The 23,751-nt window shown below is 38.2% G+C and overlaps 1 protein-coding gene across 8 annotated transcripts in view; it reads right to left on the bottom strand.

Annotated features, from left to right (window-relative positions):
- Positions 1 to 23,751, bottom strand: part of LOC131039530 (uncharacterized) — a 129,476-nt gene that overhangs the window by 62,760 nt on the left and 42,965 nt on the right. For 6 of the 8 annotated variants that reach the window (XM_057972316.2, XM_057972313.2, XM_057972315.2 and 3 more), the window contains exon 5: positions 11,674 to 11,733. The exons of 1 other annotated variant lie outside the window; for it this stretch is intronic. In XM_057972316.2, the coding sequence (XP_057828299.1) occupies positions 11,674 to 11,733 (60 nt within the window). Of the gene's footprint in view, positions 1 to 885; positions 926 to 11,673; positions 11,734 to 23,751 lie in introns of those variants that run through there. One more of the 8 variants, XM_057972310.2, reaches the window with a different exon arrangement.

Below are 23,751 nucleotides of genomic sequence, written 5' to 3'. Positions count from 1 at the left end.
ACTAATTTCATAATATCAAACCCTATTTCTTTTGAGATTGAACTATGTTCATCTTTCTCCTTAAAGATAAAAAAACCTTTTGACAAGTGGATTTGATGACAAAAACCATCCTATTCATGAGCGATTCCACTTAGGGATTACCACTGAGTTGATTGTTAAATATTTTTCAATTTCAATTATTTTGGTTGTGTGGAATTATCAAAGATAAATTATAGTTTGTTTTGGTTTTTCAAAATTTGTATACGTAGAATTTCCAGATTTTGAATTTATGAGATAATTTCAAAGTGATATTAAATCTTTTAATATTATTTTTGGTCATTCCTTGAATGACCGTACCAATTCTATTTTTTAGTCATATCTCAGGCTCATATTGCTGTTTATATTCATTGAAAGAAGTTGAAAATGTATTTTCTTTTGGCCTACCATACCTATGATATGGAGGTTGCGATTCATTATTAAAAGGTTGCTTCATTATTAAAAGGTTGCTGCTCCAATAAAAGAATTCATTCTTCTTTACCTTGGTTGCCATACATCGTGAACTCAATTGATGCTTTCTGGGAAAGTACTACTTTGTAAGTTTCGGAGACCTTTTGGTCTATAAAAATATTATAAGAATTGTTTATTACAGGGGATTGTTGATGATATTGTAGCATTTGATCCATTTTTAGCTAATATTTATTATTATTTCTAGTGTTGCATTTTGTGCTCTAAAATAATAAAATAATCTTTCTGTTGTTCATCTTGTAATCTTTTATGTGATTTACTGCCAAAAACATAATATTTTTAGTTAATTTCAGTATTGTATGTCTGGAAGACAATGCAACCACAACAACAGTAAATCATTATCAATTTTCAACGTTAATGTTTCTAATGTTAATCTATATGTTTCTCTGCCAAATTTCAAGTAACTGTCTTGGAAAGCCTGCTGCACAAACAAGTTCAGTCATATCAGTTTCGGCATGTAATTCATCTGAAAGGCTTTCAACTAGATTAAGCTTACCTTTACTTCCATAATTTGCAATAGTTTTAATATTGAATTGGTGCAGTTGATACCAACAAGCATTTTAATATTATATCATTCTAACCCTTCCACCATATGTTCTCACCTTGCCCACATTGGGATCTTGGTGATCAAATGGTGTTAAGTTTTCATGCTTGTTCATTGTGATAGGGAGAAAAAATAGTTTGGGACATTACAATGGTATCAAAGTTAATGATCTTACCAGTTCATAGATTAACTAACCGTTGATGCAGACCACACCATATGAGTGATAGAGGGAATAAATACTATCAAAGAGAGAAGTAAGGCTCAATCACCAAAATATTAGTGTGAGCACAAGGTCCAGAAAAAGAAGAGTTTATGACAGACGGAAGAGATAAGAGAGTCATGATAGATGATGAGAAAGAAGATGCACAATTTAATGTCCTTATCCAAAGGCAACAACACATGATAAATATGATGGCTCAGTTGATACAAAACATGCAGAACTTGTATGTTCCTAGGCCTACTCAAAATCAAAATGGTAAAGAAAATTCTTCAATAAAAAAATTACAATAATGACAATAGAAGAGTTAACGGTTCCACTGCTAGACCCTTTCAACCTACTTTCCTATATGGGGCAAAAGAAGAAGCACCTGTGATGTCCCCAAACTGAACCTTATCAAATATTGTTGATCTTGAGAAAGCTCCTTGTATTATCTTTATAATGAAGTTGATGCAATTGAAACCAAATGGTTTGATGAAGATATTAAGAATGATCAAGACTATTAATGATGAATATAAAGCAGAAGTGAAGAGAGATAACACGACTAGATGACATTGGACTACATTCCTGATTCCAGTGGGTGTCGTGATTTAAGGCACAAATTATATGTGTGACAATATATCAAGGAAAACATTCAGCACATATTGGTGACTGGACAAAACAGAGCATAGTAGAGATCTTTGACATCCATAGATGGAGACATAGAGCGGTAGTGAAATGGACGGTACCTGTGAACCAGATGTTATCACACTTAAAATTATTATTATTATGATCGAAGTCAACAGTTCAGATATCGGAATAGAAGAAAGAAAGAAAAGTGCAGGTGGGATCGTAGAACACTGTCGAACACAGATTACTGATATAGGCGACGAAAGAAGGAAGGTAGAATCCATCTTAAATAATAGCGACAAAGTCCAAATAGTTGGCAATAGCATAAGAAGTTATCAGCAAAAGCATGAACCAATCATAACATCGTCAAGGAATACCTAAGACACAATGACAATGTCAAAACATTTATCGGTAACCAAGAATTAATCTCTATTTTGATAGATAGCAACATTAGGCGGTATCGTGATTAATAGGGTATCCATATCTATTATTAGAATAAAGATTAAGGATGGTTAGAACAGTAATCACCATATTGGTATTAATTGATTAAGAAAGAACTATCGATCGATTAACCACCAAAGGGTGCGATTAGTCTTAAAGGAAAGAGAGGTGATATGGGAGATGTCGTTTTGAAACGCAACTCCTCATTCTTTCGGCAAGATATATAGAAGCATCGAAGATGGTTTTGTTTATTACACTTATCCATATTTGGTTCACGGAAGGGAGTTCATTTGCGGCACTTGAAGTCGCAGAATAGACGGGAATATGCAGTGATCTTTATGAGGAAGAAGACACCATACATAATAATCAATATGCTTGGCGATAAGGAATTAGAAGCTCCCCTTGATACAAATCCTCACCCCGATAATCAAAGGAACCGCAGAATGTAACCCATGAATTGGTGCACTTCAATACACTAGAAAACTACGAATTATCTTATATACAAGCCAGACATTTTCCAGCGCCCACCATTCGTAGTGAAGTTGCGATAAGCACAGACGGAGGCACATTACAAGTGAAATACTTGGAGTATCCAATATCGAGCAAGGGGGGACTCGGCCAATATGATTCCCATAAGAAATATAATGGATTTTGGGAATTACCATTTATTTATTTCTAATAAAGTGCTCAGGCAGGCAAAGTGGGTGATTCCACCCATCCATAAGATCCTCCGTGCATGTTAAGAAAGAAAAATAGACAGACACAATATCCACACTAATTACAAGAACCAACCAAGTAAAATCTGAAACAGCATTAGCCTATTACAGCAATCATTAGATCACCGCCATTACGAGCCTCGTATCAAATAAGGGGATCAGGTCGGGTCGATCAAAAACAGTGAAACTTACAGATACTCTAAAAGAATATATCAGGAATATTATATAGTCTCAGTTAGTAGAAAATATCATGTGTATATACGTGAAGTTATATCAGGATCACAGTCAATATATACATACTGTGAAAGTTAAGATCACATTCATAATAAGAAGATCATAAACGGGCCCAGGGGATTCAATCAGAAAAAGAATAATAGCTCGATTAAGCCTCAGCAAGGAGAATGGATATTCCTCGATATAATATCATATAAAAGAATAGTTTTTGTGGTGACATTAAGAATAGAATTAAGGATCAATTAGCAGATATATGAAAAAGACTTGGAGAAGACCAAATAGCAGATTTATAATCTCAACAAGGATAGAATAAACAAATGAAGATGATTTATGGTCAAATGATAGCAAGTTGAAAGGGAGAACCTTTGCACAAGATAAGTCCTATCCTTGAACTATTCTTAAAATTATTAAGTTAAATATCATAATAAAATGTCATCAGTTTAGATAAATTTTATATTACAATTCTCATATTAAGTTGGAATTATTGTCTCAGGACTAAATTACAGCAAATCCCAAAAGGGGACATTACAGCACCTAAAGTGGAAGTGCAAAATCTGGTGCTAGATGATATTATCATTTCTTAAGCTGAGCATAAGACTCTTCATGCGAAGATTCAAGAAGAAACATCTCTTGCAAATTCCATTCAAGGAATGGACCTGGACCTTAACCAAGACACTGGACAAATTAGCACAGCAAATATTTGCAATATTCACTAGGGAAGTTTAGGTGCATCACGAGATGATGTAGGCAATCATTGATTGACCACCACCGAGGACTCTAACAGAATTATGAGGCTTCTTTGGGTTATTCAGTTACTACAGAAGATTTGTTAAGGGATTTTTGCAACTCAGGGCACCTCTAACAGATCTTACTAAGAAAGGAGCTTTCCAATGGACAGGTGGAGCTCAACAAGCATTTGATAAGCTCAAGGAGGTGATGGGAACTTGTCTAGTGTTGTCATTGCCCGATTTCACCCAACCCTTTGTGCTGGAATGTGATACATCAGGTGAAGGTATTGGGGCAACATTAATGCAAAATAGACACCCCATCACTTATGAGAGCCAAAAGCTCATGGATGCTAAAACGCTCGAATCCATCTACGATAAAGAGCTGCTTGCCATCATGCATGCGTTGGCAAAGCTCAGACAATACTTAGTAGCAAGGAGATTTGTAGTCAAGACTGATCATAAGAATTTGAAGTACTTTTTGGAGTAGAAGGATCTCAATGAGAGGCAACAAAAATGGGTTAGTAAAATTCAGGCATATGATTTTGATATAGAGTATGTTAAGGGTAAATTGTCATTGATGTCCTTTCCAAGAAACCCATTGCTTGATCTTTAGCCGAGATTTCAGCTAATTGGAAGGCTCAATGACAGTTTTAAGGTGGTAGATGATGTCATCTACTTCAAGGACAGAATATATTTAGTTCCTAAGTCTAAGCTAAAGGAGAAGATTTTGAAAGCCATCCACAACACACCTTTGGCAGAACATCCAGGATACTTTAAGACTTACAAACAGATCAGAGAGAGGTTCTCTTGGAAAGGCCTCAAGGATAATGTCTTGCATCATGTCAAGGGATGCATGCCTTGTCAGCAAAACAAGTTAGAGAACACCTTTCTTGTTGATCTACTACAACCATTTGCCTATTCCAGAGTAGAAGTGGGAAAGTATACCAATGGACTTTAGCGCTGGTCTACCGAAGGTTCAAGCAGAGATTATATTTTCATATTAATTGATCGGTTAACCAAATTTGCTCATTTCTTTCCAATCTTGTCACATAACAAGACACAAGTTGCAGTTTTTTTTTGGAGAGGTGTTTAGGTTTCATGGATTGTTGAGGAATATTGTTGGTGATAGGGATAGTAGGTTTCTCGATGCATTCTGGCAAGAGCTATGCAGGTGTTGTGATGTATTCACACATCACCCCATTGCAAATGGGGACCCCTACTTTTTGCTTTCTAGGGTTTGTGTTCTAGGTCTTTTAGGGTTTGTCTGTTAGCCTTTGCATTTTGAGTGTCGCCAGGGGATCGATAGGATGGTAGGCTTTGCTTGAGCCAGGGGAGTCAGCATGGTGCTCCAGGTTAGGGTTTCTTTGAGAGTCTTCCTTAGGGCCTGGTTTTGCTCTTGTTGCTAATTGTGTCTTGCTTTGTGAGTGGGTATCATTCTTGAAGGTCCAAGCTAGGTCGAGTTGGTGAGTGATGAAGTCTGGAATGTCATCCTGATCTTCAAATGCCCTTAAATTTGGCTAAGTCTGGAATGTCCTGATCCTGAAATTTGACTAAGTCTGGAAAACTGAAGAATCCTCCAAAAACTAGATTTTGCAATATAACTCCTGGGAGTTCGAAACCACCCTCAAACATCCTGAAAGTATATATGTTATACTTAAATGTTATATTCCATAAAATGATCCTGACAGAGAGTTCAAAATGTCAAATTTTGCTCCTGACCCTTCCAAAGGGTCCAAAGCGAATTTCGCTCCTGACCCTTCCAAAGCGTCCAGAGCGAAATTCTCCATAAGACATTCTAGTTTGACCAAAACCTAGAACTAATGCATTCCTAGGCTTGAATGAAGGCAAAAACACTTATTTGAATGAAGAAATGTGAAAATGAAGTCAGGATCTTGGCCAAGATTAGGAATTTCGCTCTTGACCCTTCCAAAGGGTCCAGAGCAAAATTCTTGAAACACTCATTTTTTCCTTTAGCAAGATTCAGGACCAAGGTGGAGATGCATGAAGAAAGATCTATGTTTGCCCCCCAAGGAAGATTAGAGTTTGAAAAAATCAAGAATCAAGGTCAAAACATGATTTTCACTCCTAACCCTTCCAAAGGGTCCAGAGCGAAAATCCTTATAACTCTTGTTTTCTTCCTTATTTTGGCTAGGCGTTGGCTTGATGGGAGATGAATGGGTATGTTTTTGCCTTGAGAGGGAGTTTGATTGATTTTGAAGAACAAGATTTTGGCCTAAAGGAGAATTTCGCTCCTGACCCTTTCAAAGGGTCCAAAGCAAAATTCATCATAAACTTCATTTGCTACCTTGTTTGACCTTGAAACCTTCTTCCTCAAGTGGAAAATGATCTAAGTTTGCTTCTTGAAGTGGTTCGGAGTTTGAAAAGTGAGTAATCTAGCCTAAAATGAGAATTTCGCTCCTGACCCTTCCAAAGGGTCCAGAGCGAAAATCTACCTAAGACTCATTTCTTCCATAGTTTGACCAAATTTTGATTTGCAAGGCACCTTGAAAGGAAGGATGGACATCTTTTGCCATTGGAAATGTTTGAAAGCATTGAGAAGTGAAGGATTTTGAGCCAAATAGTGAATTTCGCTCCTGACTCTTCCAAAGGGTCCAGAGCGAAATTCCTAGAAACACCTATTTTTCCATTGGAGGAGGTCAAGTCCTTAGTTTTTATGGCGTAGATGGAAGTGGGATAGCATGTTTTTGCCTCTTGAGGTGGTTTGGAATTGGAGAAATGGAGAATCAAGCCCAAATCATGATTTTCGCTCCTGACCCTTCCAAAGGGTCCAGAGCGAAAATCCTCCTAGACCTCATTTCCTTCCCTATTTGACCAAATTGTGATGTCCAAAGCATGTTGAAAGGGGAAATGGACATGATCTTGCCTTTGAGAGTGTTTGGAAGTTGTGAAAATGAAGGATTTTAGCCAGGAAAGGAAATTTCGCTCCTGACCCTTCCAAAGGGTCCAGAGCGAAATTCCTTGCAAGCCTATATTTTTTACCTTGCTTGAGCTTAAAACCTTGTTCCTAGGGCGAAGAGAGATGAGATTTTACCTTGCAAAGAAGATTGGGATTGAAAGAATGATGATTTTGGTCTAGAAAGGAAATTCGCTCCTAACCCTTCCAGAGGGTCCAGAGCGAAATTGTGCAAAACCTATCTTTTCCCTTAGTTTCATGCCAAATCCAATGTGGATCATGATTAAAGAAGGCCTTAGGAATGACTCCAAATTGCCAATGATTATCAGCATTGAAGGAATTGAGCCAAATGATGAAAATCGCTCCTGACCCTTCCAAAGGGTCCAGGGCGAAAATTCTTCAATCACCTATTTTCCCTTGCAAAATCAAGTCAAACTTGGGTTGGATGAGAGGAGAGAAGTGTTTTCTTGCCTTGTGAGGTGGATTCAAGTTGAAATAATGGAGGAATAAGCTCAAAACAAGATTTTCACTCCTGACCCTTCCAAAGGGTCCAGGGCGAAAATTCTTCAATCACCTATTTTCCCTTGCAAAATCAAGTCAAACTTGGGTCGGATGAGAGGAGAGAAGTGTTTTCTTGCCTTGTGAGGTGGATTCAAGTTGAAATAATGGAGGAATAAGCTCAAAACAAGATTTTCGCTCCTGACCCTTCCAAAGGGTCCAGAGCGAAATTCTTGGAAACTCATTTTTTTCTTCTTGGAGATGGTCAAATTCTTGAGTTTTATGGCATGGTTAGATGGACTTTGAAGTGTTCTTGCCTTTGAATATTGGATTGAGGTAATGGAGTAGCCAAAACAAGCTCAAAATAGGAAATTCGCTCCTGACCCTTCCAAAGGGTCCAGAGCGAAATTCCTAAGATCCCTTATTTTCCTAGCAAAATCAAGTCAAACTTGGGTTTTTATAGCTTGCATGAGTGTGAGAATTGATGTTCTTGCCCTTTTGAAGTTGGTTGAGGTTGAAAGATGGAAGAATAAGCCTAAAACAAGATTTTAGCTCTTGACCCTTCCAAAGGGTCCAGAGCGAAAATCCTTAAAACCATCTTTTTTCCAAAAGTTGAGCAAAGCCAAGCTCGGACAAGGGTGCGAGAAGGCATTTGGATTGCCTTAGAGTGGATTTTGGTTGCCAAGATTGCAAATTTTGAAGCCTAATGAAAATTTTGCTCCTGACCCTTCCAAAGGGTCCAAAGCAAAAATCCTAAGATCACCTACTTTCTTTGCAAGACAAGTTAAAATTTTGATTTCTATAGCCTAGACAGGAGTGAGGCAATGTGTCCTTAGTCTTGGAGGTGAATTGAAGTTGAAAGGATGGAGGAACATGCTCAAAACTTGAAAATCGCTCCTGACCCTTCCAAAGGGTCCAGAGCAAAAAACACTAAAACCATCCTTTTCTCCAAATTTTGTGCCAAGTCGGGCCTAGACTAGGGTGAGAAAAGCTATTTGGAATGCCTTGGAAAGATATTTGACCTTCAAAAATGAGAATTTTGAGCTAAAATTGGAATTTCGCTCCTGACCCTTCCAAAGGGTCCAGGGCGAAATTCTTATAGGGTCTGTTCCTGGAGAAAATCTTGGGCAAGTTTCATGGTAATATCTTTTTGTTGATGATTTAAGTTGAAAATGTTATGTTGAATTGAATTTATCATGTGTCCTTAATCATCTTTTGGTTTGTTTTGGCAGATGAAAGAAGCCCGGCATCAACAAGGACGACCTTCTCCAGCCCAACCTCATCAAGGACGACCTCTTCCAATCCAACATTTGAAGGAAAGACAAGGTGGCATCCCAATATCACTCCTCCAGTCGGGTTGGTCCACTTCAGCCTGTCCAGATCCAATGTACCTGACTCATCAAAGATGGCACTAACTTCGATGTACCTACCCCGGCTATCCATTGGTCGAATATTCCAAAGAAGACATGTGTCCAAATAATGCAATTATTTCATTGGTCAGAATTAAGTTTGTTGTAACAAACCCTAATTAGGGTTTCATTGTAAAATCTTGGCCATTGATCTCAAATTGATCTAAGCCATTGAATTGTATTGTGGGCACTATATAAGCCCTGGCTCCTCATTTGTAAACGCTAATGATAGTTAGTCAGTAGTTAGAAGGTGAATAGTTAGCTAATAATGGATAGTCAGCAAATAGTATAGCAATTAGAGTAGAATAGAAAGAGAAGGCAAAGATTGTTGCCAAGATGTTGTTGTAAAAGACTTGTAAAACTTCATTGAAGAAATGGTGAAATCTATGGGTCGATTCAACAATTTGCATGGTCTTTATACTTCTCAGATTTGATTTCATGTTATTAGATGAGTGGAAGAAATGTGTTTGATTGATGGTGAAATTTGTATATCCATACTACTAGCAGTTTGTTGATTGCAAACTTGCCTTGTGTAGTCAACTGGAATCATTTAGCTTAAGCTTAACTTCAATTGTCGCTTCTTCATTGATATGCATCAGCCTGATGGTGTCTATGCCTGTAGCGATGATTTGAACATCATAAAGCTTTCCTCCGAAGATCGCACTAACCTTGTGGAGATGGTCCTAGGATGTCAAAACAAGACTTAGTTAGAATTTCACCAAAGGTTATTCATTGCTCCTACATTCTTAGTGTCAGAATTAGATCCTTTCCTCGCCCTCATCCTTTTTCTTTTTTTTCAAAATCTAGGCCAGTGAAATCTTGTGATTCCAGCAAATCAGACGTTCAGGTCATCGAGTGTAAGTCCCCTTGTGATTCCAGCAAAATCACATCATACCACAAAGAGCTTATCCACGAGTAGAGATCCTACATAACAGGAACCTTGAAGCTTCTCCGATTGATCCTTCTGCGATATCTTCAGCATTCGAGAGCTTTATTCAAGAGAGGATAAGGTACCTTTAGGTATTTTATTCTGTGTTTGGTTGTGTACAAAATACACATCAACAGCAGGTTAGATGGCACAAGCCACAAAGTTAACCCCCAGGTTTCTCGATGCATTCTAGCAAGAGCTATTCAAGTTAGATGGCACAAAGTTAACCCCTAGTGCGAGTTATCACCCGCAAATAAATGGACAAACGAAGCTTGTGAATAAGTGGGTTGAGGGGTATTTGTGTAGCTACGTTGCAAGGCAGCAGAAAGCCTAGATCAGGTGGTTGCATTTAGGAGAACACTACTATAACACCACCTATCATATGTCAATAGGGATGTCTCCATTCAGGGCCTTCTATGGGTATGATGCTCCTTCATTTCTATATGTGGCTTTTGGTTATAGCAGGGCTCCCAAAGCCAAAGATTGAATCCAAGAGAGCCAAGACATCCTTACGTCTCTTAGGAATAATTTACAAAATGCTCAAAATCAGCAAAAGATTTATGCAGACAAGCATGGGGTTGAGCGTAGCTTCAAAGTTGGGGAATCGGTCCTCTTACGACTACAACCACATAGACAATCTTCACTGAAGAAAAGCGGTGCAAAAAAAGTTGAAACCTCGATTTTATGGTCCCTACAAAATAATCAAGAGAGTGGGGGAGGTGGCTTATGAACTCGAGCTACCAAAGAATAGCAAGATATACAATGTGTTTCATGTTTTGTGCCTTAAGAAGGCACTTGGGCAACAGATTACCACTTCAGCAGAGCTACCACCACTAGGTGAGGAAGGTCAGTAAGTTTTGGCTCTTCATGATATTGTGGATGTCAAAAAGAGGAAATTTAGGAGCGGGGCGGTTAAGGAGTACCTTGTCAAATGGAAGAACTTGCCCATGGAAGATGCCACTTGGGAAGCAGAATAGATTCTACAGCATCCGAATTTGCAATTGCTTGACATAAAACAATTTCGGGAAGGGAGGACTGTAATGTCCCCTCCTGCATAGTCGCTTTTGGAGGATTTATTAGCCTGAATTAATTCCTATAGGCTATAGTCAGGTTTAAAGGAGTTAATTAATTTAATTATTTAATATTATCCCTCAAAAGTATATCATATGGGAAATATTATTTAATTAATTTAATAAAGTTATAAAGTGACTTTAATGGTCATTTTAAGTGATGTTTTAATAAAGTCACTTGATTTCATGCATTATCTATCAATACAAAATCATGTTTAGAACTCAGAAAAGCCAAACAAACAAATCTGCAAATCTGAAACAAGATATAAACAGCAGAACTAACTCTGGTAAAAATTAGAACTGAATATATTCATCTCAAAATTTGAGGAAAATATTGTAAGGGGGTCCTTACAGAGTTATTGTGGCAAGGATACTATGACCACTAGCTTTTTATTCTAGGTGATGAGAGACAACTACTATTAATATGCTAAGTGTGAGTTGGTTCTTGTACGCCTAATGCACCAATAACCATCCTATTTTTTCTGAAACAGACATCCAAGAGGAGTATAGAGCCATATCCCTTCATGTAAATAATAAATGCTCGTTAATTATCTTTGTATGATTCCTTGAATACTATTTAACAATACTATAAAAGGACATTTTGAAGAAAACACTGTACAAAGTTTACACTTTGCTAGATCTTATTCATACCAACTAAATGACTCTCTAAATTTAAAGAAAAATTTTTAATTTATAAGGGGAAAGTTTGAGAGAGAATTTCAAATCAGAACCAAGCCACTTGATAGCAAAAGAAAATTTCATGCGTACACATAGAGGTGACAAAAGTTGTCATGCTTTATTTTTACAGCTACTTTTCTGTTCTTTTCTTTTAATTATTATAAAATGGTAGGAAAACCTTACCTATTCAAAGAAATGCCAGATTTGCCACTTTCAACAAGCTTATCAAGCATGATAAAGGATCTGCAATAAATAGACTGACTAGTAAATGCTTATTTATGAAAAGGTTTCCAATATCTGTGCATCAAATCTAGCTGACGCTTAACAGCGTTCCTTAAAGACTTCTCCTAAGCTAAGAATTGATCAAAAATCAAGTTGCCTATCTTCAATAGATGAAATTGTGTCATCTACACAATCATGCTTTCTAGTTTGATGCTACCAATATGATGCAACAAGTCAATAAGAGCATTGACCAATGATATAGTACACAGATAGGAAAAAATAATTTCAAAAAGTTCATGACTACATGATGTAATGAATAAGTTCCACTGTTTACTAATAAATCTGTTTGTGTGTATTCTGATTTCCCATACTGTAAACCATTTTTTCCTAATATTCAATGCATGCAATTTTAAAATCATTCAGAAATTTGAAATATTTATAACATGAAATATATATGCATTTCTGACCTATTAATAAATGCTTCTTTTATGAAAGGTTTCTAGTACTTGTGAATCGACTTTTTATGCTTTTAAAAGCATTCATTTGTAACTGTTACAAAGTAAAGAATCAAAAATAAAAAGGGTCAATTATCTTCATTGAATAATAACATGTAATCTAGACGCCCATGCCTCCAAATTTGACAATACAAGTGTGCTGGCATATATGAATAAGAGGAACATCTACTATTGGTATGGTTTGCAAGCAAATCAAGAAAACATAATTTGAAATTCCTGCAAATGTAATTTGATATCATTTTGACCACATAGCAGTACAAAAGTGTGTTTCACCCTATGAAACTCAGGGTTCATACTTTAGTTTTTCCCATCTGCTGTCATGATTGATAATCAATGTGTGTAAACCCAATTTAAAATGTGATCTTCCCTTTCAGTTTACAAGGTGGTTGAGTCACAGTCCTATTTTTCGACTGGCGCCCTGTGTAGGTTGATCAAGGTTGCAATTGTTCTAAAATGAAATAATGAAGTGCTTCAGTGAATTAGGGAGAGTGTGGAAGTGGTTAAGTTATTGAAAGCACACTTTTGCAATGGTTTGGTGATGCAGTCTATGTCAGGGAATTTTATCAAATTACCTAAACTTAGCAGCCACAACACAAATTTATGGGACAACAATATACACAGTCACAAGACTTTGAATTAATTCATTCACAGCAATTCAACCAACAATTCAACAGTCTATTCACCACAGCAGTGACATTTCAAAACGCTTTATTCATTTCAAGAGTACAACAATTCATTTAAATACACAACAATATTTAAAGTCACTCTTCTCACAATCAAGCCCCAAAATAACCAACACTTTCCCAAAGCTCTCTGAGCTTCCCTAGCCCCCATTACAAAGATCATTGATCTCTATTTATACTTTCAGTTGGAGAAGTTGAATGGTTTCCAACTTTTGGAACTGTCACAACTAATTCGCCTTCCAAAACTGAATTGACTTCCCAAGAATACATTTTGCCTTTGATAAAAATTTCTTTAGCACCAATGAATTTCGCCCGCCTCATATACCATCAAAAGCCATGGAAAAACAAAACAAGTCCTCCACAAACTAGACCTTTCACATTCTTCTTTTCGATGGATATGAACTTATGCAAACTTCTTTCGCTATCCATACTAGTTTGCAAACTACTAAGAACACCAAAACAATCTTCTTTTGACGAAAATAGCTTTCAGCGAACTCACTTATCCATGAACCATTCCTTCTAGTGCTTCATCAACTTCTTTTTTCAGCAATTTCATCTTTTGACAAACCAAGGAGTTTGTGAACCAAGTTTTGTTCAACGAAATGAAAGGCTCACGAACTAAAGTTTCTTCTGAAAACACAAACTTTCTTCTAACTTCTTTTCTACCTCGTATTTCGGCATATTGGTATTTTGGCAAAAATATGAACTTTAGAACCTTTTTAAAAAATCTGTCAATTCTTGAACTTGGAAAAGTGTGAAAACAAAGCTTGTCAAAATGTGAAGTTTGTGAATCAAGAATTTTATTGAATCTAGGTGTTTTTGGTGGAATGACAAGTTTGCAAACCTTTCATTTTGCTGAAATGTTCAAACTTTTTCCCAAAGACTTCAAACTTACAAGTTCCAATAGGGCATCTGATATTGTCGTGTGGATGTTATATTTGATGAATGGGTTGAGGAATGGCACTGTGTACAACTAGGCGTCTTTCCTCTTTGATAGGATTAGGGAATTCCTAGGGCTCCAGCACAAAGCATTTTACATGTCTCATCACGCCATTGGTCTATTCCTAGAGGCAGTACGCACAAAGATGCTAGAAGAAAAGAGAGGCCATTTGCAACCACTCCTGAGAGTGGAACCCTACAACCCACCAACCTTCTACTAGATGTACCTCAATACAATGATAGTGGGCGGGGACCAACCCCTCAGGAAGAAGCTGCGGTAGGATGTACACCAGTCAAAAAGTGTCGAGATTGAAGCCAGTGATGAAGACATGCTAGAGGCATCATCATCGGAAGGGGAGAGCACAGAGGACACCTTCAGGGTGGTAGCCGCTATTGCAGAAGAGGATGAGGTGGAGGTGGTAGGGGAAGTTGTAGGCATGCAGGAGGTAGCGCACACACCATCCGCAAAAGCAGTAGGGGAAACTTGCGCCACCTAGTTGGCAATTTCTACACCACTGTCAAGAACACTAACAAGTCATGACACTTCAGCACCTCAAACGCCAGTTGGAGAAGTGAGGGACTTGACACCATCGGTGGAAATAGGGGTTCACGTGACAGTACAAACACTAACTGAAGCAAGTGTTGTGCGAGTGATAGTGGATGTAGAAGCATCACCGCCACCTACCAGAACTAAACTACAAGCAAGGGTAACACTTGCACACTTCACTCCTATGGACGACACAGAAGGACAAGAGCAAACCATCGACCCATTGTTGCAGACCTTGGGTATTCTCCTGGAGAATTCCCCTGACAAGTCGCCACCACCTGGCGGAATGAAACCACCTCAGGGAGCCGCCAACGAAGACAGGGGACAACAAGTTCAGCAACAGCCATTGGTAGCTAGCAAACCTACAGGAGGAGAGGAATCTTCGTCTAGCGAAGCAGAAGAGATTGTGCTTCGTTTGGGTAAGCCTAACCCAGGCGACCCCCTCGGCGCTATGCAGCATTATCTCCCAGTTGGAAGGGATGGCGAAGTTTTTGAGCAGCATGGGACACGTCGACTAGAGCATTGACATTGGCCAAGACCCTCAGATCACCCGTGTAGTAGAGAGGCTCCTAGCATTTATGAAGAAAGGCTATGAAGCAGAATTATTCAAATGTTTCACAACAAAGGGGTGGCCAAAGACAAAAACATGGGACATAGTAGATGCATGGACTTCCACGCAACTAGTAGTAGAAGACTAGCCTGGGCCCCTTTAATAGCTACAGGGGATGGAGATTGCCTTCAGAGATTTGGTTCTGAAACACACACAGCTAGTAGTAGAAGACCATCCTGGGCCCCTTTGATAACTATGGGGGATGGAGATTTCCTTTAGAGATTTGGTTCTTAAACATCGGAAGTTGGCAATGGTTCGTATAGAATCCATGATTGCTCAGCAAGACCAGGTTGTTCGAGAAGCAGAGGCCATGCTGAAGACCTTAGTAGATCATAATCAGAAGGCCCAGGAACAATTGGCTCAAGAACACTCATGAGTCACTTCTTTAGAAGACATTGTGGTCAAGCACGTCCAGGAGTTAGATGAGAAGGAGAAGCTCAGGACGGTACTGGAGGAGAAGGTGGCACACTTGGAGGCAGGCATGGCGAGTAGGGATGAGCAATTGACGAGAAAAGACCAAGAGTTGGAGAAGGTGCGCAACAAGCTCATGGAGGCAGCATATATGGTCAAGACTGCACGGGAATGGGAGTTGGCGGCCAACAAGTGTCTCCAACTCCTGCAGCGGCACCCAGACACCCCTCTGTCCTCTATTCCGCCAGGGGCATCCTCTCATCCTTCTCAATAGCTGCATATAGTATATTAGCTCCCATTTTGGTTTTTGTCATCCTAAAGATGACTTCTTTTTTGGGGGGCTGATGTAAACGGCAAATATGCCGCTCATAAATAAATGTGACTTGTTATGTCTTGTTAATAAGGCAGTGTAATTAGTTCTCGAGAGTTGGGTTGGTTGCTGACAATTGCCAATCTTAACCAGCCGCCTGGCACTATTTATGTTGTTATTGTATCAGGAACAGTTGCATGTTGTTGATGTACTGAATTGTACATGATAATAAAGAAACATCATTCTGCCATATGTTGTGTTAAGTATTCATTTATTGTTACTCTGTTATTGTGTTGTTAGTCTATTGTTTTGTAAAACTATCCTATACGGCAATAAACTAACCCTAGAACTTAAAACTTAAGGTTCTATAATGTTTTCATATACTTGCTATATCCATGTTTTCATAAGAATATAATGTATATATCCATGTTTTCATATGAATATAATGTATATATGCATGTTTTATCCATGTTCTCATATGAAGATTTAATTTCCCTATAAATTTTAGATTTTCCTTATATTTTATATTGCCATCCCCTAGCCGTCCCCAAAAATGGCAAAAAAAATCACCATCCCGGAAACCCATCCTGCCATCCCCTGTTATCCCGTCTTGGAAACTCGAGGTATCGTAGATAACAAGTAATGCCTCAATTTCTTTAGTGCTTGTACTATTGCATAAAATTTTTGATCATATACTAAATATTTTCTTTTTGCCTCATTCAACTTGTCACTTAAGTAAGCAATGGACCTTACCTCTTGACTCAAAACTCCAATTGCACATCCCCTCACATCACAATCTACTTGGAACACTACCAAAATCTAGTAAGGCCAATACTAGCTGTTTTGTTACGTTTTTCTTCAACAATTGGAAGCTTTCCATTGCTGCAGCTGTCCACTAAAAAATTTTATGAACTTCTTGTAGAAGCTTGCCAAGTCATGAAAACTTTAGGCCTCAAACATACCATCAACTTCTCTTCCTTCAACCTCTACAGTACTACATGCAGCAAATGTTCTTCCTATGTCTTGCTAAAATTCAATATATCATCTAAATGAACAATAACAAACTTACTAAGGAAAGGTTTCAACACTTCATTCTTTAATCTCATAAAAGTACTGATTGCATTTGTTAACCCAAATGGCATCACCAACCACTCATACAAATTCATCCAAAATTTCTTCCGTGGCTCAGCTGTTATGTTCTCAAGTTGCCAAATCAGGTATGGATATAAACATGGGTACGTGGCCATGATATAATAGTATACTGAATCTTTTTTTTTGCGGGTGGGAAGGGGAGTTGGGTGTGTCCATAAAAAAACAATATATATATATATATATGCAGCCTAAAAGTTTAGAATGACATATATCAATGCATATGTTAAACAAAATATATTAACTTAAATTCAGTTTTCAATATCAAAACATAATATACTAATTTAAATCAGTTTAAAATTTTGAAACATAATATACTAATTAAAATTCTGTTTTGAATGTCATGATAGATTATCATTTTTTAATATTTAAATAATAAAATCAGTAATCAATTCACTAATCAACAGCATATGGGTCATCATCAAGACCAAAATCGTCATTAAAATTAACATTGGATGATGCAAGTAGATTACGAGAACCACATGGAACCCCACTGCCACTTGCACTAAAAGTAAGTTGGCTACTTGACTCCTCAAAATTTGAAAATTGTGCAACAAAAGAAAGATCTAATTCATTTTGCTCCAGTTCTGCATCCCACAACTTTGTTGCCCCTTCTTTGTACTCATCATCTTTGTGTATTAAATGCATTGTTTGAATCACCTTCAATAGCTCTAGTCACAAGAATCATCTAAAATAGCTTGTGACATGTGATGGTTTGTGATAAACATTTGGATCTCTTCAACCTCAGCATAGACTTGTTTGATCTAATCTATTTTTGTACCCAACTTTTGTAGCACAAGGTTCAATGAATGCACAACACAAGGTGTCCAAAATATATAAGATAATCATGTCTCAACTAACATACTAACCACTCTACAATTCTTTGCATTGTCCATTATAATTTGGGTAACATTTTAAAGACCCACTTAGTTAATACATTGTATAAGGATGTCTGCAATAAATTGTGCATCCTTTACCGGAACCTCTCAAAATCCATAACTTTCATAAACATTACTCCTTTAAAGCACATTGCAAACACATTAATCAGTGGCTTGCTTTATGTATCCTTCCATCCATTGAAAATAATACACACATGTTTCTTTCCATGAGGCCTTAATGGAAGCCAATGGAGTTTCTATTTGTTTGACCTTCTTTGACAATAAATTGCACCTTCTCATAACCTAGGCTTGTGTACCCTTTTGGAGCTTCATTTATTTTTCTTACCATGTCTTGCCAATAGGGTGATCAAACAATATTGAAGAACAAACCATTTACATAGAGGCGTCTTGCAATTGTTTGGTTGCCAATATCTCTGTCGTCATATTAAATGCACTCATCAATAGTCCTTTTTCCCTCTTCACATTACTAGCCTCATCTTCATTCCTACCCAAAAAATGGATGGCTTTTTACTACGATGTTAGGGACAACACTATGTGTATGAGATGGAGAAGTGGGTGGCCTCCGTGAGACCCTCTCCCCAAAGGATGCCCTATTCTATTTGTAACCCTCGCATCTGCTTCTTCTTGCTCCTTAATACATTTTGCTATTTTATAAGCAGGTATTGATACACCAATTTTTCTTGGACAGGCTTGAATTCCCAATCTAGGTATTACACACAAATGGCTTTTCACCCAACTGTAGGAACTCGTATACCACTTATCACACAGACTACATATCCAAACATGTCACCCTACCTAAAATCTGCTCCACCATTTCTACATGCCTCTATAGTGGTGAATTCAGATAATTTTGAATGAGGGTTTGCCAATGAAACTAGAACTCATTGCCATGGGAAAAATGTAATAGATTCTCTATGTACAACAGACCTACAATTTGTAAAGAGAAGTTTGAAAAACAAATTAAACTTAAATAATTTGCATAGCATCTAAACATTATATTTAGCATTGATATATAGATTTTTTGTTTTTATTAAGGGGTAAACGCTTTTGACCTAGAGCTATGAACCAGTGAGGCCACAAACAGGGGACCTCATCCCCACACTTCACTTGTTCAAATCCAAGGATTTGAACCTTGGTGGCCGCTTCACCAACGAAGTGTTTTAACCGCGGCACTACATGTCCGAAGACAGTATTGATATTTAAATATACTATTTAGTAAATTTATTAAAATCTATAATTATAATATATTATATATTAGAAAATTATATATATTATATTCATATATAAATATACTATAATAATGTAATTTAATAATATAAATAAACTATGTAAAATTTATAAACTACAAATATTTATCTATGTATAATTATTTCTTGAAATTGTGTGCTGCTGATCTGGTGTTTGATTTATTCAAAAAGAATCTGAGTTGTTTAGGATTTCCAATTGAGTTTCTTTCTTTCATTGTCTGAAAATCCCGTTTGCAGGGCACTACTATTAACAATGCGTTGCATGTATCCAAGGCAACAATATAGGCACCTAATCATTTTCATTTATACAAACCCACCCTTAAAGAATATTGTGAAGTGTGGATATATGTAAATCTTATCTATAGTTTTGTGTCTAGGGTCAATTTAGCTTAGGTTTAGATTAAGTTCAGCTCTCAAGAAGCTTCTCCTCCAAATTTAAAGATGGATTTTAACTTTAATCTCACCCACTATTCTTTTTGTGTTTTCTTACAATAGACAAATCAAAATGCTAACAGAAGACATAAGACTGCAACTTAATGATGAGCCGTCAATTAATATTGTTGGATTTTGCCAAGATCAAGAGGTCAATGAAATGTACAAGATAGAGACATAATATGGGACAAGAATAAACTGTATTCTCATCAATAGAAAATGATCAACAATCAACTGGATTATCGTTACATACAATGTAGATGAGCCTGCTTATATAGGCAAGGCTAGGGATATGTATGAGCACACAAACATGACATGTGGCTCAATAAGAAACAAGGGTAGGTAGGAAATAGGTGTGGGTAGGTAGGAGAAATAATATAATATTCCACATGAGGTGGATCACCCACCGAAGGTGGAATTATCACTCCACAATAAGTGGATATGATAGTGTAATAACAAGATCAACACCATAAGAGGTGGAATTTCTCCTACACACACTATCCCAATGTGACACAAACACCCAAGTGTCTCATATCCAAACTACTATGAAATGCATTATCCTAAGTAAACTTAAGTAAGTGTAATAATATCCATGATGAATAATTATTTACACCAACACCCCCCCTTAAGTGCAACTTAGGGGAATGCACTTAAGTCTACAATGCAACTAAGCAATGCAAGATGGGTCCCGGCTACGAGGCCATGTTAGGTACCCATGCACAAATGCAAATGCATGCAAACCAATGCAATGAAATCTCTCACAAAGTGGGGAAAGAGAGAAAAACCCAATGGGAAAAAACCCTCCCCAAAAAGAGAGATGAAAGCTATACAAGAGAACTCTCAAAGAAGTATGTGAGGAACAAAACCCCATGTGAGGAAAAAGTCCCCCCCATATGAGAGAAGAAGAGAAGTCAAACTGTGATCCTCCCTCAATGAAGAATCTGCACCAATGATAGAAGCTCGATGTATGAAGAAACTGCTCCACGAACGTCGAACAACATTCCTCCCCTTAGGAAGAAACAAAACCAAAGGTGTATCCATGAAGTCTCCCCAATCATGAAGGGAAGATGTATGAAGAAAACTCATGATGAAAGGAATCTCTGAAAACTGCTCAAGTGTCCTCATGTCGATGCTAAAAGATACCCCTTCCAAAGGTGGTAAACTGTGCCACACTGCTGAAAAAGGAACTCCAACATCTAGTGAAGATGGATGTAGAACAATGTCCAAAGACTCATGTGTCTCCTCAAAGAATAAAGAGACCTCCTCCAACTGCTGTACATAAGTATCCACAATCATGTCAACCTCGAAAGAATGATCATGTAGAGAATGAACAAGAGGGTCAGAGTGTGCCCTCGCAACAATCGAAGAAGGATCATCTTCATCAAAGAGAAGATGAATGTCATCAATGATGTCTCCCAAATCTGCAATGTAGGATTCCACAAACAAACCTGCAATATATGTCAAGTAATCATCCCATGAATCTGAAGCTGGAAGACAATGTATATCCTGCTGCACTGAATCACATGAAGGCAAAACTGTCGCACTATCTGCATCATCAGGTGCAATAGGTGATGTGATATCAATATGAGGAGATGAAATACAAGACTCAAGAACGGGTTCACATGTGAGAATCCCCATGTTCAAGTGTCCAAAGTTCTCCTCAAAATCTGAATCATCACAATAAGTGTGATCATCATGTGTAGAATCATCAAATGTGAAATCATCATCATCAACAAAATCTGAAAAGGAGTATAACCGAGATGCATGATCAACCACCCCAGTTGCAATGATAGCGCTAGTCTCCATGTCTCTAATAAAAACTGAGTCAGGTGTGAACTCCACAACTCTCTTAGTTGCGCCATGTGTGATTTGATAGATGGAAAGGAGATTGTTTGTCAAGTGGGGTACACACAACACATCATTGAAGGAGTTATCCCCAATGTCAATAGATCCTTTCCCAATCACATCCATGTATGTATGATTCCCCATCAAAATCTGTGGCATGGTGCAAGGCTCAAATGTAGAGAACATAGATTGTGAAGATGCCATATGATGAGAAGCCCCTGAATCTAGAAGCCATCTCTCTGAAGTATGATTTGTTGTAGCACATAGAGCTTTTCCTTTTCTTGTTCCAAAAGAGTGAGTTTTTCCACTTGTAGAAGCCATGAATGCTTGCCCTTTTCCTTTTGAATGTGAGGAAGTGGAAGTTGATGAATCATCCTTCTTGTAGACTTTAGGCAAATCAATGTTATGCTTTTTGATGATATGTGTGAGTTCATCAATCTTCTTAGTATGGCAACGATGTTCCTCATGACCAATCTTTTTACAATAAGCACAAGTAGGTCTCTCTCTCTTTGGTGAATTATCTTTCTTGGAAGAAGATGAATCTCCTTGTTGTGAAGAAGATGGTGCTTTTTCCTTAGGTTTTGATTGCCATTTCTTCTTGTTTGAGTTGTCCTTTCCTTGATTTCCTTTGTTCCCTTGATTTGCTACTAATGCTTGAGACTTAGAAGAAGCCTTAAGAATGCCCATGCTTATCAACTTAGTTTGTTCCATCATCAACATTTCATTGAAAGCATCAAATGTAGGTATTTTGTAGCTTGAACCCATTGTCATCCTATGAGTTTGGAAACTAGAAACAAATGCTGCATATTCTTGTGGAAGCTTCCCTATCAAGTTGAATATCAATTGAGTATCCTTTTTATCAATGCCACAATCTTTGAGTTGTGCCCTCAACTCATTTGCCTTAGTGACATAATCTTGTATAGTATCAAAGTTCTTGGGATCTAACATGGTGAGATCACTATCAATTTGATATCCCCTAATCTCATCAACTTGACCATACAAGTCTTGAAACTTTTGCCAAGCATCCTTGATTAGAGTACATTTCTCAATATGAAAAATGAGATCCTTTGATACATACTTTCTTAAGGTACCAATTGCCATGATATTTTTAGTGAGCCAATCTAAGTGACCAACTGGATCAGCCTTAGGATCAGCTGGAGCAACAATAGTTCCATCAATGTAATGAGTGAGTCCTTTTTCCATAAGTTTACTCCATGCATCAATTTTCCAAGTAGCATAATTATGTGGAGTTAAGAGAGGAAACTTAGAAGAACCCATAGCAGCAAAAAGGAAAGAACACAAGAGCACAAAAGCACAAGAGACACCCCCCCAAATTCAATCAATCAAAGTACCCCCCCTAAAGTGATGATTTTGGCACTTTATACTTAGTGCGATTACAATGAGCCACTTGCAAAACAAGGCAAAGTGGACTTATGATGCAAATTTTACAACTTCTCAAATGAGATAGAAGAGACTTCAATCAGTAGTGCAATGAATCTAACTGAGATTCAAGCAAATATACAAGTACCAAGATAGCCAAAAATGGCCAAGATCTGAAAGTATAATTTATACTTACAATGACATCAATTTGATAGCATCATGTGAAAGTAGACGAAAAAATACGCACTTTCAAAAAAAACGGCACCTAAAAAGGAGGTCGGATGACCCCAAACGAAGCCTCTGAAGTTGCAAAAACTAGGATTACTCAGGGACAGTCACCAAAAACTGCATTTTCTGAAAAATCCGTGCATCAAAATCAAAAAATTCTTTCACCACTGCGGAGAGCACGAAATTCTAGCCCATTTCAAAAAAAATTGCACCCAAAAAGGAGCAAAAATGAGCAAGTTATGGCCATTTGAAGTTGAACTGCAAAATCAAAAAAGCAAATGAGAGGGGGTCAAAAAAATTTCAAACCTTGCTGATGTGGCGTTGACGTCAGCAAAACACTATGTTAAATTTGACGGTCGTATGACCGTCGCCAAAACTTCGCTGCCTTGCTGACTGGGCGTCCGTACCGTACGGACAAACTGCGTGGCGTGCTGACTGTGTATTCCGTACTGTACGGAATGCTGACTGTGCAGGAGTGATTCGGCTGCTGATGTGGCAGTCCGTACTGATGACGTGGTAGTACGGAAAAGCTGACTGGGTACGGTTTTCCCGCGGGCCAGTGGCCGCCTGCCACGTGGCGGACGCGGGTTCCTCCGGTCTTTGTCCGCGTGGCGGGGGAGGCGCAGGAGGCGGCTCGCGGGAGGAGCCGTAGGGTGGTGTTGTCTGCGAGAGCGGGGAGCGGCGCCGAGGGAGGACACGGGAGTTCGCGGGCTCGGAGCGGCGGGCGCGGTGTTGCGGGGGAGGCGTCGGAGGAGGAGCCGAGGCCGGGAGGTGCACGCGGAACGCAGGTGGTAGCGGCGCTGGCGAGGTTACGGTAGGCTACGGAAGGACGGACGACGGAGGG

Source organism: Cryptomeria japonica, chromosome 5 (genome assembly GCF_030272615.1).
Source record: "Cryptomeria japonica chromosome 5, Sugi_1.0, whole genome shotgun sequence".
Lineage (NCBI taxonomy): Eukaryota > Viridiplantae > Streptophyta > Pinopsida > Cupressales > Cupressaceae > Cryptomeria > Cryptomeria japonica.
The sequence above is the reverse complement of the archived record's forward strand: the minus strand, read 5'-3'. Positions and strand labels throughout refer to the sequence as shown.